The sequence below is a fragment of the Silurus aristotelis genome (genome assembly GCF_946808225.1).
Source record: "Silurus aristotelis genome assembly, chromosome: 28".
Lineage (NCBI taxonomy): Eukaryota > Metazoa > Chordata > Actinopteri > Siluriformes > Siluridae > Silurus > Silurus aristotelis.
The window spans coordinates 17,252,110-17,272,109 of NC_139601.1; the positions used below are offsets into that span (position 1 = coordinate 17,252,110).

General features: G+C 42.4%; 3 protein-coding genes across 3 annotated transcripts; 2 read left to right on the plus strand and 1 right to left on the minus strand.

The window, feature by feature from the left end:
* Positions 1-986: 986 nt before the first annotated feature.
* LOC310722326 (protein c-Fos) lies at positions 987-4,467 on the minus strand. Its single transcript, XM_083534671.1, has 5 exons — positions 4,121-4,467; positions 3,519-3,767; positions 2,756-2,863; positions 1,862-2,083; positions 987-1,567 (listed from the first exon to the last, which is right to left on the minus strand). Exons 1-5 carry the CDS (start codon positions 4,184-4,186, stop codon positions 1,214-1,216), a joined length of 999 nt encoding a protein of 332 aa, XP_083390797.1. The 5' UTR covers positions 4,187-4,467; the 3' UTR covers positions 987-1,213.
* Positions 4,468-9,626: 5,159 nt separating this feature from the next.
* Positions 9,627-11,845, plus strand: fosab (v-fos FBJ murine osteosarcoma viral oncogene homolog Ab). The gene is made up of 4 exons (XM_083533515.1): positions 9,627-10,126; positions 10,316-10,534; positions 10,650-10,757; positions 10,850-11,845. Exons 1-4 carry the CDS (start codon positions 10,061-10,063, stop codon positions 11,429-11,431), a joined length of 975 nt encoding a protein of 324 aa, XP_083389641.1. The 5' UTR covers positions 9,627-10,060; the 3' UTR covers positions 11,432-11,845.
* A 1,787-nt stretch (positions 11,846-13,632) lies between these two features.
* On the plus strand, positions 13,633-17,800 carry tmed10 (transmembrane p24 trafficking protein 10). Its single transcript, XM_083533525.1, has 5 exons — positions 13,633-13,870; positions 16,378-16,498; positions 16,605-16,678; positions 16,810-16,936; positions 17,071-17,800. The coding sequence occupies exons 1-5, from the start codon at positions 13,697-13,699 to the stop codon at positions 17,190-17,192; spliced, it is 618 nt and encodes a 205-aa protein (XP_083389651.1). The 5' UTR covers positions 13,633-13,696; the 3' UTR covers positions 17,193-17,800.
* The last annotated feature ends 2,200 nt before the right edge of the window (positions 17,801-20,000 follow it).

Consider the following 20,000-nt stretch of genomic DNA (forward strand, 5'->3'; position numbering starts at 1 on the left):
AAGCCCTCATGGTTGGATTGTAGCCCAATTTGGGAATTTCAGAGTATTTTGGGTGGAGAATGTTCAATGTTAGTGGAGATCTCGTTTTTTTTCCAGAGATTACTACCTGTGTGAAGATTTCTCGTGAACATTTGGGAATTTTGTGATTTAGATTAGATGAATCTGGGAGTAGATTTGAGTATTTTAGGAATGCATGAATGTATCTAGGTAAAGAATGTGGTATTTCAGGTGGACATTTGGGTATTTTGAGTGCAAGTCGGTGTGTTTGGGTGGAGATTAGGCTCAATTAAATGGAGATCATGGTACTTTGGGTGGAGTGGAAATTAGTATGTTTGGGTGTAAATTGGGGTATGTTAAGAGGGTGTATGTTTGAGTGGAGAGTGGGGTATTTTGGAAGGAGAAGGGGTATTTTGGGTGTAAATTGGGGTATGTTGAGAGGGTGTATGTTTGAGTGGAGAGTGGGGTATTTTGGAAGGAGAAGGGGTATTTTGGGTGTAAATTGGGGTATGTTGGGAGAGTGTATGTTTGAGTGAAGAGTGGGGTATTTTGGGAGGAGAGGGGGTATTTTGGGTGTAAATTGGGGTATGTTGAGAGGGTGTATGTTTGCGTGGAGAGTGGGGTATTTTGGGAGGAGAGGGGGTATTTTGGGTGTAAATTGGGGTATGTTGGGAGGGTGTATGTTTGAGTGAAGAGTGGGGTATTTTGGGAGGAGAGGGGGTATTTTGGGTGTAAATTGGGGTATGTTGAGAGGGTGTATGTTTGAGTGGAGAGTGGGGTATTTTGGGAGGAGAGGGGGTATTTTGGGTGTAAATTGGGGTATGTTGGGAGGGTGTATGTTTGAGTGAAGAGTGGGGTATTTTGGGAGGAGAGTGGGGTATTTTGGGAGGAAATTGGGGTATGTTGGGAGGTTGTATGTTTGAGTGGAGAGTGGGGTATTTTGGGAGGAAATTGGGGTATGTTGGGAGGGTGTATGTTTGAGTGAAGAGTGGGGTATTTTGGGAGGAGAGTGGGGTATTTTGGGTGTAAATTGGGGTATGTTGGGAGGGTGTATGTTTGAGTGGAGAGTGGGGTATTTTTGGGTGTAGTTTAGGGTATTTGTGGAAGGTGTATGTTTAAATGGAAAAGGGGTAAATGCGATGAGATGAGATTTGATAAGTAAGTGAATCTTTTGTCATAATGCATATAAATCTGTTTTCTTCTTCAGCTCAGATCTTCATAGCGTCAGCAGGGTGGAGTTTTCGGCAGTGGGTTTTGTTTTCCCACCCTCACACTCCTCAGCCTGAGTGAAATCGAACGTCAGTGGCTCCAGACTTCCTCCCATGCTCATGTAGAGTGTCTCCCACTCACTCAGGCCCAGAGAGGCACTCAGGTCAATGTCAGGAACCAACAAGTCCATGTCATCATCATCATCATACTCCATTTTGGATCCAGGCTCCTCCATGTTCACGTCCTTGATGTCGATGTAAGGCTCCAACTCGGCACTAGAGCACAGCAGCAGGTCAGAGTCTCCTGAAATTACGGGCTCCTGGTGGAGAGGAACAGGAGAGGTGGCCATCTTCTCCAGACTCTGAACGAGAGAGAGAGAACATAACAGTGTGAGAACGTTTAATTTACAAGGATTCTGTCTTAAAATAAATAAATAATAAGTATTTAAAGGGTTAAACACTCTTTTAACAGATTTCCCAATATTAAACTCGTCCCCCATCATATAACTCCACCCCCTCATATAACCCTTCCCCCATTATGTAACTCCTCCCTATTATATAACCCCTTCCTCCCCATGTACCACGCACATGTCTATGTTTATAACAGTGTAATGAAGATGTACAGATTTGCTGTATGATTAATAAATATGAGTCGATGTGATGGGGAGAACCAGAGGTTTTTTCTGAGTCGTTTCATCATAGACCTGCTTTTCCTCTTTTTGTTCTTTCTCTTTTTTTTCCTCTCCTTCCATCTCAGTAGGGATTTTGCATTGTGGTTTGTGGGACATGAGCAGAAGCTCCAGCTGCTCTTTTTCCTTCATCAGACCACTGATCTCAGCCTCCAGAGCAACTTTCTCCTCCTCCAGACTGTCTGTCTCCTGTCCATCACACACACACACACACACACACACACACACACACACACACACACACACACACACACACACACACACACACACACACACACATACAGACAAAATCTCTGGAAAGCCACACTTTATACACCACTGACTGAGAGTCAGGCAGACAAACAGACAGACAGGTGTTTACACAGACTGAGAGACAGACAGATGTACAGACTGAAAGAAAGAGATAGGTGTACAGTCAGAGACAGACAGAGACCCACACAAACAGATAGACAGACATACAGAGAGACAGAAAGAGACAGCTACATTGTACAGACAGACAGATTGTACAGAAATACAGACAGAAAGACAGACAGATTGTACGGAGAGACAGACTGTACAGACAATGAGACAGACAGATTGAACAGACAGACAGACTGTACAGACAGTGAGACAGACAGATTGAACAGACAGACAGACTGTACAGACAGTGAGACAGACAGATTGAACAGACAGACAGACTGTACAGACAGTGAGACAGACAGATTGTACATACAGACAGTGAGACAGACAGATTGTACATACAGAGACTGAGACTGACAGAACATACAGACAGACTGTACAGACAGTGAGACAGACAGGTTGTACAGAAAGACAGTGAGACAGACAGATTGTACAGACAGACAGACAGATAGACAGACTTACAGCTTGTAGACTGTCAGTGAGTTGTCTTCGTCGGTTTCTGCACTTTGCGGCTGCGAGTTTGTTTCTCTCTCTCCGGAGTCTCCTTCTCTCCTCCTCCTCTGGAGACAGCTGTGTGTTAAAAATAGAAAAAAGTTCTCTGTGGTGTTACAGTGAGTGTGGTAGAACCTGTACGGGTTCTTCAGAACATTCATCTTGAAGGTTCTGTGCAGGACTTGCTATTGACAGAAGAGTCATTGACAGAAAAATAATGTAGATCTCCCTGTGCATCTGTCTGTCTCTCTGCTTGCACATCTGTCTGTTTGTCTGTATATATGTCTTTCTCTGTCTTTCTACATCATCTATACATCTGTCTTCTGTCTTTCTGAATATAGACCTGTCTGCTTGCACATCTGTCTGTCTTTCTCTGCTTGCACATCTGTCTCTATCTATACATTTGTCATATTTATATGAAACGTTCTTCACTTTCCATCAGTGTGCAGAATCCCAGCACACAGTTTGTGGTTCAAACGTTTTGTGGACGTTGTCAGAATGTTCTCGCTCATCACTATCACTAAGACATTTTGAGCGAATGAATGTCTAACGTCAGCAAACCCTTAACCTGCTACACAGAGATCTCAGGACCCCTAGGAGTTCAGAAGAACCTCAGAAGAACCTCAGGAGAACCTCTGGAGAACGGTGTGAGGGCTCGTGAGTGAGCGTTGTGGAACATTATGGGATGTCATAGGCGAGTATCGCTCTGCACACCTGAACCAACCTGGCATACCTGCTCTTTCTGCGATTTCCTGCGGCCCGCTGGGAAACTCGTCCCCGTCTCTAGCTCCTTCTTCAGCTGAGGGACGTGTGTCTTCTTCTGAAGTGTGTGTGCTTTCTTTTGAGGAGCGTGTTCCTTCTTCTGCTTGTCTCCGCTGCAGGGACTGACTGATGAAATGTCAGTGGACAAGACCATCCACTTCAGATCAGGTGCCGTTGCGATGGCAGTGACCGTAGGGACGAAGGGAGCGTCGTCACAGCTCTGACACACACACACACACACACCCACCACAATCAGCATGTTCATCATGCAGGTAAATGCAGTGATTAAGAATGACATGTTTTTTAATGAATATTTACAAATGAATCATGCATCACTTATACCTGTGTCTCAACCTGAATTTGTTAAAAAAAAAACTAATTTGTTATGCCAATTTATTGCTACACAGATCACGCGCACTGAATAAACATCATAACCTCCATGTCCCACATGTGCCACATGTCCTTTGTCTTCCAGATGCACAACACACATCTGCTTAAAGGCATGATCCAATCAATTAGTAACACACACTCAAAAAAAAAGGTACAAATAACAATCTTTTAGGTCACGTGTACCTGCGCGAGCGCCTCCTTGGCAGACATCTGGTCTCGAGCCGAGGAACCGGTTTTTGGCATCTTCATGTTTATTAAATATCAAACGCAACCAAAAGCACCACTATCACGTGATCACAAATATCCTTCTTATTATTGTTCCTGGGTGTTTTGTTGTTTTATTTGATTTTGCAGTGTTTATATATGATGTTTATTTTCTTGATATGTTCCCGGTAATTCAGCAGTGTTCTGCTCCACACAGCTCCAGCGCTCCTCAGCTTCTCTAGTGAACACACACAATTTTATGAATGAAAACTGTGAGACTGGACTGTACCACCAGCCTCCTGGATGGGGTGAGAGAACCAAGGTGTGGAGGTGTGGAAATAAAGGAGGAGGTGTGGAAATGAATGCCCCTTCCTCGCTCTTTAAACACACTTGTTTGTGCAGTTGCACGATTTAATTGATCGTGAAATAATCGTGCTGCTGCTGCACTATGTAGAATAGTTGAATGGGGGGGGGGGGTGCAGCAGTGTTGATTGGTGGCTTTAAATATATTTTTCTCAAGACTTTTCATTCACTGGATGCGGAGCGACAATGCATTAGAATAATGAATAACGAAACGACATGCATCCATGCACGTGCATGAACCACACTTTATTCCCTCACTATTATAGACGCCTTTTTTATAGATGTATTTAGATTCAGATAATAATTGATGTGTTATTAGTGTAGTGCATTGGGTAAATAATATAAATAGTGGTGATAATGAGTGATAATGAGGTGTGTTTTTGGTGCTCTGGTGTGGATTTTTCTGCGCCCTGCAACACACGAAAAAGTGCTGCAGCAACAGGGACGCGCGCGAGCCAATCACGAGGCGCGGCGCGGCGCGCGGCGGCCCAATCGTGCGTGCTTACGTCAGAGGACTGCGCGTCCAACCCCCCCCCCCCAACCACCATTTGTGTTTGACCATATATGGCGCTTCCGGAGAGGGGCCGCCGGCCATTGCGGCAAAAGCTGGGCCTCTGAGGCTATTTCTGTCTCTCAGGACCTAATGAGGACAAGACACGTCTCTGGAGAGCTGTCCTCTTATAGAACTGGTGTATTTTTATCATTATTCTTTTTTTAAATCTATATGTAATATATAATAATAATAATAATAATAATAATAATAATAATAATAAATGTCTCATTTCCATGGCATGTGCCTGCAACAGTTCGAGTCACTCTGTGTGTTCGAGTGTGAGGCAGCTGAGGTCATGGTGATTATTAAACTGAGATACAAACATGAGGCGTGTGTGTGTGTGTGTGTGTGTGTGTGTGTGTGTGTGTGAGTGAATAAACACAGCCTCGGTTTCTTCTCTCTTCTGCACTCGATCCAAGTGTTTCCCAGCAGCTCCGGCCCCCCCGGGCCCGCCCTGGCCCCCCCCTGCCAGAGCTGAGTCGCGTAAGTGTCGGTCAGTCCTTCATTCCTGGGCTTCCCTCCACAACAACTCCTAAATCACATTAAATTCCAGAGCATGTGACTTCCAGAACGTTCAAGTGATAAAACCTGAAACACAAAAATCCAGCACTGCACGTTCCATCTGAGATATTTGCGTTAGAAAAGGCACGTCACATGATATAAAAGCACCATTCCAGCGCTTATACCTCACGCCTGCTCTCTTGAATAAACGACTCACTACTTCTTTATTTTATTTTTGGTTCAGTTTTATACCCAGACTATCAATCCGGTTCTATTTCTACAGAGCTTTCAACAGCTGACGTTGTCCCAAAGCAGATGTACAGAGATAAACAGGTTAGGAATTTATAAGTTTAGTGCCTATATGTTTTATACGTTTATTCCTAATCAGTGAATCATTGGCGATTGTGGTGAAGGAACCTTGAGAGGAACCTTGAGAGGAACCAGACTCAAAAACTGAGTTTATGCAGACTGTGGTCGTGAACACGAAGCAGACTGATGATATTAATTACAGTCCAAATCAAACCTTTAGATGCTCAGTAACTTTATGAATCTTCAGGCTGCTGATGTGAATTTATACTCACACAGAGTGGTCTTCAATTAACTCCATCCAGAGACAGGGAAAGAAACATGTCCAAAACATGATGAATGTTCTGCTGATTCTAGAAGTGCACCGTATGACTGGATCTCGAATAAACCTCTCATTTCTTATGATTTTAACAATAATAAAACCTGCAATAAACATTACTCTTTTTATGTCAATGAGACAAAATGAGACAATACACGATAGATAGATAGATAGATAGATAGATAGATAGATAGATAGATAGATAGATAGATAGATAGATAGATAGATAGATAGATAGATAGATAGATAGATAGATAGATAGATAGATAGATAGATAGAAGGATGGATGGATGGATGGATGGATGGATGAATGGATCAATTCTATAGGTGAAAGATGATATTAGAATATCCTATCTGGGAATCATGAAGACAACACGGTGATAACTGGTCCCTCCAGTATCTGGTTTATCTCTGGATGCAATCACCTGGCAAATGACTATCAATGTTATCAGGTGTGTGTGTAAGTGTGTGTGTGTGTGTGTGTGTGTGTGTGTGTGTGTGTGTGTGTGTGTGTGTGTGTGTGAGAGAGAGATCAGAGGTACACTCAGGTGTGTGAGGAAATCAAAGCTGATTAGATTTGGCACTTACATGACAGGACACGACAAATATGAAGGAAAAGAAGACGACGTCTGAGAAAAGCTTTCTTTACTGTGTGGGATCAGATGGACGAACGCTTAATTACTACACAGACAGGATGGAGGTGTCAGTGAGAGAAGTGGGTTTGTGTTCGGGCAGAATAAAAAAAAACTCTGTCGTACCGAAGATTGGTTCTTATCACAGCCGTTTGACTTTTACACCACAAACAAGTCATTAATACTGACTGACTGCCATTTCCTACACAATAAACACAAATATTTTGTTGTTCTTTGCTCCATCAGTGGAGAACAGTTCCTCAAGAATCTGAAGGCAGGACGAGGAGCTCTGAACAACACCACACAGACTGTAGTAAAACTTTCTTTCGGCTTCTCCCATTAGGGGGCGCCACAGCAGATCATCCGCATCTTTTTACGCTGGATGCCCTTCCTAACGCAACCCTCCCCATTTATCCGGGCTTGGGACCGGCACTAAGAGTGGCTGGGATTGGTTCCCTGACCGGGGATCGAACCCGGGCTACAGCGGTGAAAGCGCCGCATCTTAACCACTAGACCACCAGGGACCCCACACAGACTGTAGTAACTGACAGAGTGTAGATTTTGGTGCACCATGCTGAAGTGCACTACATCTTCTCTGGAAGAAGAAGTGTGTGTTATCATGTTCTTATCGTAAGCTGTAATGTGTAGAAGCACAAAGAGAACAACGCTGTACACTCAGATCCTGAGCAGACATCCAGTCTGGGTGTAGGCACTGATTACGGTGAGGAGAGGAGCCTACACACGTGAGGACGTGAACGCTATCTTATCGGAAAAAAGCACAACTCGTGCAAACGTTTTGGGATTTTCAGCTGGGAAGAAACGTGACTGACTGTATAGAGCAATAACATGCTTTGTGTGTGTGTGTGTGTATAATGTACTAGGTGAGGTAAATTCACTCAGGGTATGTTTAGGGTGATGTTAATAAGCTGTATTTTATATAAAATTTTAACATTATGTAGGTTTCTGTGTTTATTTTTCTCACAGAAATGTTTTATAGGATACAAAACCTCGCTCTTGTGTAATATTTGCCTGTAGTTCAGTATCACAGGCTGTTCCTGTTCCTGAGCTAAGCGGCTAAGCGGCTAGGTGAAAGGGAACACACTTATGACGTCAGCGTGCGGGCGGATCATACCGGTTTGAACCGTCCCAGGCGAAGACACGCGCATGAGCATACGCAGGGAGGGAGCGCGCACGCGAGAAAGAGAGCGCGACGGCTTTCTAGAAGAAACCGCGTCACCCGGAAGAGACCTTCAGCCAATCAGAGGGCGCGCCTGCCGAAGTAACCGAGGAAAGAGGGAGGGGCGTCTCCATGACGACGGATGGGGCTTGTTAAACAAAAACACGGGCCTGGAGACGCAGAGAGCTGGAGAGCGGTTTGTTTGGGCTGCTGTTAATCAGTAACAGTGTGTGTGTGTGTGTGTGTGTGTGTGTGTGTGTGTGTGTGTGTGTGTGTGTGTGTGTGTGTGTGTGTGTGTGTGTGTGTGTGTGTGTGTGTGTGTGTGTGTGTGTGTGTGTGTGTGTGTGTGTGTGTTACACTTTGTTATTGTAAAACATTAACGGTTTCTTACAACGGATTCAATAATAATATATTTTTAAGGCCTTTGAGTTTTAACATGTTCTTAAAGAAAGTAAAGAGGAAATTAATATCAGAGGAGAATAACATCACACACACACACACACACACACACACACACACACACAGAAACACACACACACACACACACACACACACACACACACACACACACACACACACAGAAACACACACACACAGAAACACACACACACACACACACACACACACACACACACACACACACACACACACACACACACACACACACACACACACGTGTTCATCCCCTTTCCCACAGTTACTTTAAACACACACAACTCCTGAATGAAGGCGCTTATACATGACATTATCCTCTATAACGGTCCTATAAACTCCCCTGCCCTGTACACAACTTCATCATCATCATCAGAATTCTTCACTGATCTCATTGGGGAAAAGGTTTGGTTGCAGTTGCTCACAGTAAAAGATTAAAGCGATAATAAAAACAGGAATATGTGAATAAATATTGACATAAATGTATATATTAAGTAAAATGTAAATTGTAGCAGAGAAAAACAGATGGCGGAAAAGTCAGACTATAATAAATAAAAAGAAAAGTTATTGCACATGTAACTAATTACTATTATTGCACATAATTGCCCAAGGTATTTGCAGTATATGTGCCGCATAAAAATATATAGTAAAACTACATTATCATAACATCATAATAATCTTTATATTAATTATAAAGACTGCATATTACGTTTAGACACAATAAAACTGCCTTTATTATTCTGCATTTTATTTCTGTTTTATTCCAAGCTTCAGGATTATTATTATTATTATTATTATTATTATTATTATTATTGTTGTTGTTGTTGTTGTTGTTGTTATTATTTTATTTTATTATTATTATTAATATTATTATGAAGGTGTGTATATATATATATATATAATAATAATAATAATAATAATAATAATAATAATAATAATAATAATTATTATTATTATTATTATTATTATTATCTTTACATAAACACATCTAGGAACTTCCTCTCCCTCGCTGTTCAGGATTAGCACGGTTGCCATGGCGACTCTAAAAAGAAAAGAAAGAAAAAAAAAGCGAGAGAATAGCTCGCTTCTGTGACGTCATGGTCTCGCGCCGTCTGCAGAGTGATTTCCCATCAGCGCCCCGCCCACTCCAGACCCGTCAGGATGCGATTACCATATAAGGTAAATGACGCCATGGGATCCCCTGGTTCGGAAAGAGAGCTGCTGTTTCTCCGCACTGCTCCGAAGATTCAAATATTCGCTCGGAAACGGGTCTAATCGTGGTATTAATCACAGGGTCGTTAGGGCGGGTTCGGGTGGAATATCAGGCGGAATTGGGTCGCAACCGTGTTTGTTTTGCGTCGCTTGTGTGATCTGTGTAACCAAAAGTAGCCACGCCCCCTTGTGCTTGCGTCATTGGGTAGTACACAGTATATAAGCCTGGGAGCGCCACACAGGCAGCACTTTCATTTCAGAGACACACAGAAACACGCAGATCGCAGAAGATCGCAGAGAACTTGGACACACCGGGGACACTCAGGGGAAACACCGGACACTTCCAGTCCTCAGCTCTCCTTTACAAACCTTTTTGGATTTATTCCGGATTCTAGAGAACTCCTATTCAGGCTTTAATACCGCGATGTTCTCCAGCATCGGAACCGACCTGACCTACAGCAGCATGGCTTCTCCTCTCAACCCTGCCCAGGTAAACACTCCTCTAGCTCACCTCTTCTTACTCTAACATTATCCAGCCTCTCAGACCTCCTCGTCCTCCAGCTTCCTTTCATTTGACTTGTAAATTCTGCATGTTCCTTCTCAAAACATTCCGAAGCTCTTTTTCTTTTGGAAACCCATTTGCATAAAACATTATCTAACCCATACGTTTGCGCCGCAGGACTTCACAGACCTCGCCGTCTCAGGAGGGTCCTTCGTGCCCACCGTCACGGCCATCTCGTCCAGCCCGGACCTGCAGTGGATGGTCCAGTCAGTGGTCTCTTCCGTGGCTCCGTCCGAGACTAGGGTCCATCCTTACTCCTCCAACATGAGCCTCTCCAGAGCGAAAATGGTGAAGAGCACCAGCACCGGCAGCAGCCGCAGGGGCAAAATGGAGCAGGTGAATATCATCATTATATATTATTTATTTATCTGATACCAACACCTGCTGTGTTTCTACTGAAATAAACAATCATTTGGATGGAAATAAACGTTTGTCGCTCTGGTTCTTACAGTTCGCTCCAGAGGAGGAGGCAAAGAAACGTCTGCGGCGCGAACGAAACAAGATGGCAGCCGCTAAATGCCGCAACAGGAGACGCGAACTCACGGATACCCTACAAGCTGTAAGTGTCGATCAGCACCTTCTTCTTAATCGCCAATCAAACACCAAACTTACAGAAGGATTGAAACTGATGAGTCTTTTTTTTTTTACCAGGAAACAGACAAGCTGGAGGACGAGAAATCGTCTCTGCAGAACGACATCGCAAACCTCCTGAAGGACAAAGAGCGTCTGGAGTTCATTCTGGCTGCACACCAGCCCATCTGTAAGATCTCGTCTCAGATGGACACGTCTTACAGCGAACCCTGCGTGTCTCCAGCTTCATCTAAAAGCGTAGTGAGCTCTGTCGCACCTTCCATGCTGACCTCCACGTCCACCACCACCTCGTCCACCACCGTCAAGCTGTCCGACCTCGAATCCTCTCTGGAAGCCTCACTAGATTTCCTCACCAGGTCCGACACAGAGACGGCTCGCTCTGTCCCGGACATCGACCTGTCCAACTCCCTGTACGCTCAGGACTGGGAGCCCCTCTACACTCCGGCTACCCTGGACCTGGAGCCTTTGTGTACGCCCGTGGTCACGTGCACACCCACTTGCACGTCCTACACGTCTTCCTTCGTCTTCTCGTACCCCGAGAATGACGCCTTCTCCGGCTGCGGCCCTCTGCTCCGGCGCGACGGCAGCGCTAACGAGCAGTCGTCCGATTCGCTGAGCTCGCCCACGCTGCTCACGCTATAGAGACCTTCTCACACCTCCATCATCTTCAACACTGACCTTAACGACCTTCACTGCGGGCCGACAGACTCCTCCAAGCAATCTCATTACTAATCTGATCACTGATGCGTATTAATGAGCCTCTTATACATGTAGCATGTTTCTATGTGTGTGTGTGTGTGTGTGTGTGTGTGTGTGGCAAATAAATCAATTCGGGTGCTCCATAGAAACAGTCGGGTGGTTCAGGAGACTCAGGAACTGGTGTGCGTTTTCTTTATACAGCCTTTGTGCTAATCTGATATTACAGCATTACAGGAAGTTTTCTGTGAAAACATCGTTTATCACGTGTATCAAAGTCGTAATAAATTATGGATTTATTTTATTTTTGTACTGGAATGTGAAGACAATGTGTCCAAATAAAAACAATTATTTACTGTACAGCATTCTGTGTGTTAAAGTCAATAAAACCTCATACCATGTTGCTGAGGTCAGGTGTCACGTCACACACGTCTCACACACACACACACAGACACACACACACACACACACTCGTCACGTCACACACACGCTTTCAGATCAGCGATGATGAAACCTGATGCGGGAAAGTGAAGTTGGAAAACCACACAGACTGAGAGGAACAGCGGAAGAGGAGTTTCCTCTATGCTCATCATCTTCTCATCTCATATTCTTATATTCCCATCATCTCATAATCTTATCTTCTCATTATCTCATTATCTTCTCATCTTATATTCCAGACTTCCCATCTCATATTCTCAATTATTTTATCATTATATCTTCTCCACACTTCAGGAAACTTCTCCTTCTCTTCTCTTCACTTCTCCACACTTCCTCCTGAGAAACTCCTCTGTAGAAGAAACAGAAATGATCCTGATGATGAAGTAGCATTACAGGAAACTGATTAGCAAAAGAACTGCCATTATAATAGACAGGCTAATAAATAAACTAGCATTAAACAGGCTAACACGTGAACTAGCATTACAGTAAAAACAATCACTTCAGTAAGTACAGTGTTGACATCACCTGCTTTCCCATTAGCATACAGAATTTACATATTAGCATATTTACATATTAATTTTCCCAGAATTCAGCTGGGTTCCCAAAATGTAATAAAACAAGTAAAATTTTAGCATGGCGTTAGCATGGGATAACCGACAATGTTAGAGATGTGTTCACTTTTCTTTATGGTGTTGAGTTCTCAGTAACGTGCTGATGAACACTAAGATGGGCCGAGGTCAGCGTTTCGTCTCAGGCTTACTTCCTGTCAGTTACACAACAATGTGTGCGCAAAGATACGCCACAGTGACGCCAACTACGGCCTGCAGAGCGTCCATCACCATCGTCACTTCCTTCCTCAAGGGGGCGTTACAAAACACCACAACAAATCCACCAGCTCTTGTTGATGCTAGTCACTAGTTATCACTAATGCTAATTATTTTTAGTTTCTAGCCATCACAGTTAGCACGTTTACTGGTAAAAAATAACACACACACACACACACACACACACACACACACCAGGATCAGTGAGTGGTGACGTAGAGCGAGTTCCTCTATAAATACCCTGGTGGAGTGCTGGGGGAGCTTCAGAAGTGGTGATGATGGTGCTGATGATGACGGTGGTGCAGGAATAGAAGGCTTTTGCTTGAACAGCAGCCTCAGCATCAGCTGCAGTAAAATTAGAAATGTGTGATGAGAAACCTCCTGTAGGAGGCCAGATGAGCGGAGATGCACTCAAACAACACAGTGATACGGTGTTACAGCATTACAGTGCTACAATGTTACCGCCTTACAGCATTACAGCATCACAGTGTTACAGCCTTACAGTGTTACAGCCTTACAGTGATACAGCATTACAACTTTACAGTTTTACAGCATTACAGCATTACAGTGTTATAACTTTACAGTGTTACAGCCTTACAGTGATACAGCATTACAACTTTACAGTTTTACAGCATTACAGTGTTATAACTTTACAGTGTTACAGCCTTACAACTCTACAGTATTACAGTGTTACAGTGTTGTAATGTTATGGAGGTACAGTGTTATAACGTTAAAGTTTTACAGTAACAGTTACTGTAATGCTGTACGACTATTACGTGTTACAGAATTACAGTGTTACACCCTCACCCTCACTTTGTTATTCTGAGCTTTAAACGGCGGCTCCACGGGCCTCTACAACGCAGCACTACGCATGCGCACCAGCACCCGCCTGCGTAAGACCGAGGCGCATGCGCAGTGAGGTTCCCGTTGATTTCGGCCCGAAGCAGCCATGGCTCTTCTCCGTGTCCTCTTTCTGCTGCTGCTCCTTCAGTCCGTGGCGTCAATTTCCTTCTTTCTGCCGATCAGGACGCGGAAATGTCTAAAGGAGGAGATCCACAAGGACGTGCTGGTGACGGGCGAGTACGAGATCAGCGAGCAGGCGAACAGTAAAGTTAACCTGAAGGTGGGCACGGAGCTAATGCTAATGCTAATGCTAATGCTAACTACAAGGCGACGTCAGCTCAAGCAGCCGGATTCTCAGTGACACAATAAATAGATTTAAATCCCGAAACTGAAATATTTATCATATTATCACCTTTATATCACTCGAGTTAACTTATTATAACAAATAAATCTGTATTTATAGACTTTATAACCGGGTTCAGGGGATAAACTAACCCTAAATAAACACTTATTATTATTATTATTATTATTATAGTACATGTTATTCTTTAATGAAGTTTAACTTGTAATTGATTATAAATACTGATGACACGCGACGCTTCCGGGTTGCGCACGCGCCAGAAACAGCTGTTCACCTTCACACACACACACACACACACACACACACACACACACACACACACACACACACACACACACACACACACGAATTAATAATAATGATCAGAAATACATTATACAGTAATACAATATTGATAAACACTAAAGGAACTCCGTACAAATAATATTAATAATGAGAATAAAATAGAAGTGATGAACAATAACACCATAAGAATAATGATGATTTTTTTTATATTAGGTATATTTATATATTTTATTACACACACACACAGACACACACAGACACACACACACACACACACACACACACACACACACACACACACACACACACACACAGACACACACACACAGACACACACACACACACAGACACACACACAGACACACACACACACACACACACACACACACACAGACACACACACACAGACACACACACAGACACACACACACACACACACACACACACACACACACACACAGACACACACACACAGACACAGACACAGACACACACACACACACACACACAGACACACACACACACACACACACAGACACAGACACAGACACACACACACACACACACACACAGACACACACAGACACACAGACACACACACACACACACACACACAGACACACACACAGACACACACACACACACACACACACAGACACACACACACACACAGACACACACACACACACACAGACACACACACACACACACAGACACACACACAGACACACACACACACACACACACAGACACACACACAGACACACACAGACACACACACACACACACACACAGACACAGACACACAGACACACACAGACACAGACACACACACAGACACACACACAGACACACACAGACACACACAGACACACACAGACACACACAGACACACACACACACAGACACACACACACACAGACACACACAGACACACACACACACACACACACACACACACACAGGTGTAACCTAAGTGAACATCCCACATTTCTACAGGAGTGTGAAGAGTCTGGACTGCAGTGTTTGGTCCTAATCATGGTCATGTGATCAAAGTATTATATTAATGAGATTTATAGAGATATTCTCATGTATATTTGGGGAAATATATATAAATAATATAGTAGAAGGGTAAATCCTAAAGATTAAAGAGATGGAGAGAAAGGTGAGGTGAGAGTACTGTTAGTACTGTAGTGTTAGTGTGAGAGTTTGGTTTGGGGAAATAATGTGTATTTAGTGTGTAATGAACACACACACTACTGTATTATTAGAATTAAGTTAGATAAATATATATGCAGGTGTTTACTACACACACACTTAAATATTTAATCACTGTGTGTGTGTAATATATATATATATATACACACACACACAGAGAGCAAGAACTAATCACATCTCCCTGACCAATCAGAGTGCAGGATGACGGGTTATTGGGTTAGACACACACCGGCGCTGCACACATGCACATGTGAGTGTGTCTCCCCCTGGTGTTAAACACAGTGTACTGCTTGTCATGACTAAGTATGAAAGCAGGTGGAATAGTGACGAGTCCTCAGTCAGGTGTAATACACACACACACACACACACACACACACACACACACACGTGTCGGGATCACGTGATTGTGTTGTGTAGTGACAGTGTAATATCAGACTGTTGTGTTGCAGTGTAGTGACGGTGTAATCTCAGACTGTTGTGTGGTGACGGTGTAATATCAGGGTGTTGTGTAGTGTAGGGACGGTGTAATATCAGGGTGTTGTGTAGTGTAGGGACGGTGTAATATCAGGGTGTTTTGTAGTGTAGGGACGGTGTAATATCAGGGTGTTGTGTAGTGTAGGGACGGTGTAATATCAGGGTGTTGTGTAGTGTAGGGACGGTGTAATATCAGTGTGTTGTGTAGTGTAGGGACGGTGTAATATCAGTGTGTTGTGTAGTGTAGGGACGGTGTAATATCAGGGTGTTGTGTAGTGTAGGGACGGTGTAATATCAGGGTGTTGTGTAGTGTAGGGACGGTGTAATATCAGGGTGTTGTGTAGTGTAGGGACGGTGTAATATCAGGGTGTTGTGTAGTGTAGGGACGGTGTAATATCAGGGTGTTGTGTAGTGTAGGGACGGTGTAATATCAGACTGTTGTGTTGTAGATCACAGACTCGACAGGTCACACCCTGTACTCTAAAGAAGATGCTATGAAGGGGAAGTTCGCCTTCACCACTGAAGACTACGACATGTTCGAGGTCTGTTTCGAGAGCAAGTCACAGATGGGTGAGTTCTGATCTTCATCATCCTCTTCATCCTCTTCATCCTCAGCACTGATAATAATAATAATAAATGCTGACTGTATAAGTAACACTGCTCCCTCTCTCTGTAGCTCTCGGTCGTGTTCCTGATCAGTTGGTGAATTTGGATATGAAACATGGAGTTGAGGCAAAGAACTACGAGGAGGTTTGTGTTCCAGATGTTTCCATCTGCACCGGTCACTAACTCATAATAAACACGTACAACTCTACACTTCTCCTGCTGCTTCACCTTACTGTGTGTGTGTGTGTGTGTGTGTGTGTGTGTGTGTGACTCAGATCGCGAAGGTGGAAAAGCTGAAGCCCCTGGAGGTGGAGCTGAGGCGTCTGGAGGATCTCTCAGAGTCCATCGTTAATGACTTCGCCTATATGAAGAAAAGAGAGGAGGAGATGAGGGACACCAACGGTCAGACAGACAGACACACACACACACACACACACACTAAAGCTCTGCCTCAGTGATCTTTCCTGAGTCCAGTATCACATGATGAAATGTAATTAATAAAAAGATTGATAATGACATCATTTCCTCCCCTGCAGAGTCGACCAACATGCGTGTGCTGTACTTCAGCGTGTTCTCCATGTGCTGTCTGGTGGGTTTGGCTACGTGGCAGGTGTTCTACCTGCGCCGCTTCTTCAAAGCCAAGAAGCTCATTGAGTGAAAAAAGACCTGACATCCAGAACCACCAATCACACACCGGGAAGCCACGCCCCCTTTTTTTTTTTTTTCCCTTCATTTTACACTGTTGCAATTTTTTTTTTTATTATTAATTGTCAGTTTCATATTGTGTGTGTGTGTGGGGGGTTTTGGGGGTGTGGATGTGTGTGTGTGTGTGGGGGGGTGTTTGGGGGTGTGTGTGTTTGGGAAGAGTTTTTTGATAAATCGTAATAATTACAAATATATAATTTTTTAAAATTTTTTTCATCCTGCATCCCGGAGTGTTTACGTGTGACGTCACGCCACCTTTTTGTGGCACGTTTTTGCACGTCGGTCCTTTTCATCCGTAATATTTTTCCATTTCACACAGAGGGTGTTACATAAGCCCCGCCCCTTTCACCACTAGTTACCAGTTACAGCATCGCAGTGCACCTCATAACCACGCCTCCTTACAAAGGAACCTGAAGAACCTCACACACACACACACACACCTGAGTAACATGAGGATGGGTGAAGGAGGACACCGGCGTCTCGTGCGTCACCTGAGTTCAGAGTAAATGGTTTTCTTCTGTGGGGTTTTTGTTACGCAGCAATTAAAGGAAAGTTGTTTTATCTTCGTCTCCGGATTCAGTTCTTCATGTTCTCCTGGTTTTCCTGGTTTCTCTGCATCTCCATGATTTATCCATATTTTCTCCTGTGTCTCTGAGGTATGTGTTGGAGGAGATGTTCCTGGTGATGGATGATGTGATGGGTTCTCAGGCAGTAGATGATTGTGGTGAAGGTTTATTGATTTTGTAGCAGGTTTTGAGGATGTTCTCCTTCAATAAACATGTTCACAACAAACTGCTTCGGGTTCTTTCTGTGCAGGTTTCCTCAGGGAAATGAGGTTTGTTCAGGAACATGACGTGGTTCCTGGAGCTCCTCATTTACTCCAAATAAACACTGTGGGTTTTTTCTTGTGTCTGAATTTAATCTCATTTTTAGAAGAATTTAAATCTTTAATGTTTTTATTTAAATATAAATATGAATAAATTTTAATATAACAACTAAAAAAGGAGTTTAATATCTGACCTTCTAATCACACACACACACACACACCCCTTTAGAAGCACTGAAAGTACATCTGTACCACCTGCTCTTCTCCTCTCCTTTTCTTCTTTTTCTCTTTCTACCTCTCCTTCAGCTCCCCATCTCCGCCTTAAACTCTTTCTTTCTGGTTAGTTCACCTTCTCCACCACAACTTTCTTCTCTTCCTCCTTTTCCACCATCTCCTTTTCTCCTTTTTTCTCTTTCTTCACCACCTGCACTTTCATTTTATCCTCCTGCTTTTCATGTTTCTTTTTCTTCCTTCTCCACCTCCTCCTCCTATTCCTTCTTATATTCTTCTTAACCTATTCCTCCTCCTTACTTATTTCCTTTTTTTCTCTTCCATCTCCTGGTAAATTTTCTGCCAAATTTTCTTAACTCTTATTTTTTTCTTTCTTTCTCCTTCATAGAGCAGCATATGATCATGTAGGTAACGTTACCTGTAGGAAAGGATTCCTATTCAGTTGTATTTCCACGCTTCACCACTAGAGGCAGATATACAGTTTACCAAGAAAGCTACCCGTGACATCACAGTGCACCAGAACAAGGCCAGAACAGCAACCCAGTGAACAGCAGCAAGCAGAAGACAGCAAGAATCACCTCATATACAATCAGTTCTATACACAGTAAAGTTGAGTGTTCTGAATCCTGTATCGTGTTTTTACTGACGCGCTGGAGTACAATCCCCTGATAAGCGCACACCAGATAGTGAAAATCCTTTATATGATCCTTTGAGCTAAAGAGAAAACCTCCTAACATTAACATTAAATTATCTATCTTTGGCGCCACCATCGTTTACTTTATAACCCCATAAACTTGTGTCCTAAATGAAAACTCCTGTGCTTTATTATTATTATTATTATTATTATTATTATTATTGTTATTATTATTATTATTATTATTCATAAACATATATATATATATATACACAGTTTTCCCTAAAACGTTCTCTGACACACTTTTATTTTGAAATATGTAGACCAGAGGTCAGGTAGGATATCGTGGCTAGCTTCACACCGTTTCCGTAGCTATTACATGAAATTACATGAAATCTTGTTAATTTTTTTATTTAATTATTTACCGTCTATCCTCCAAGCTTTATTCTAATTCTGTTTAAAATTGGATTACTTTATAATAATAATAATAATAATAATAATAATAATAATAATAATAGTAATGATAACAGATTTTTCACTAAGTAAAAAAATACTTTATAAACTGAAATATAAAAAAACGAAGTAAAAATATATTTTTTATTATGATGTATAACCCTGTTATTAAAGAATGCGATGTAAATTATTTAATTTACTGTTTATATTAGTTGTAATTTTATAATTGTTTCACGTTGTTTATGTATACAGGTTTCCCTTTTCATCTTTTCTTATTAAATATTAACATTTAAAAATATTTTTTCTCAATTAATTAAAGCAAATGCAGTAGTAATAGATATGGACCGTGTTCGAGCTTTTAATTTGAAATATTTCTTACCGGAAGTGAAATGAGGAAAGTTATATATATTTCTTCCGTCAGATAAATTATTTTTTTATGTAATTTATATAAATATAAATATATTAATATTATTATATTTGGTATTTATAAATTTTTTCAAACAAATTAATATTTTTGGGTTAAAATGGTTTGTGTTTTTTTATTGACACTTTGTTCTTATAATCAAGTTTTACTTCGGGAAGAACTTTTAATTTGACATAACTGTATTGGCGTGAGC

What these genes read in the sequence shown, in the direction of transcription:
- tmed10 (XM_083533525.1), top strand. Translation starts at nt 13,697, where the DNA reads ATGGCTCTTCTCCGTGTCCTCTTTCTGCTGCTGCTCCTTCAGTCCGTG. An exon ending in ACAGTAAAGTTAACCTGAAG is followed by an intron (nt 13,871 to 16,377) that starts GTGGGCACGGAG and finishes GTTGTGTTGTAG; the next exon opens with ATCACAGACTCGACAGGTCA. An exon ending in CGAGAGCAAGTCACAGATGG is followed by an intron (nt 16,499 to 16,604) that starts GTGAGTTCTGAT and finishes CTCTCTCTGTAG; the next exon opens with CTCTCGGTCGTGTTCCTGAT.
- fosab (XM_083533515.1), top strand. Translation starts at nt 10,061, where the DNA reads ATGTTCTCCAGCATCGGAACCGACCTGACCTACAGCAGCATGGCTTCT. An exon ending in GCAGGGGCAAAATGGAGCAG is followed by an intron (nt 10,535 to 10,649) that starts GTGAATATCATC and finishes TGGTTCTTACAG; the next exon opens with TTCGCTCCAGAGGAGGAGGC. An exon ending in TCACGGATACCCTACAAGCT is followed by an intron (nt 10,758 to 10,849) that starts GTAAGTGTCGAT and finishes TTTTTTTACCAG; the next exon opens with GAAACAGACAAGCTGGAGGA.
- LOC310722326 (XM_083534671.1), bottom strand. Translation starts at nt 4,186, where the DNA reads ATGAAGATGCCAAAAACCGGTTCCTCGGCTCGAGACCAGATGTCTGCC. An exon ending in GGAAATCGCAGAAAGAGCAG is followed by an intron (nt 2,864 to 3,518) that starts GTATGCCAGGTT and finishes TTTAACACACAG; the next exon opens with CTGTCTCCAGAGGAGGAGGA. An exon ending in CTCTGGTTCTCCCCATCACA is followed by an intron (nt 1,568 to 1,861) that starts TCGACTCATATT and finishes TCTCTCGTTCAG; the next exon opens with AGTCTGGAGAAGATGGCCAC.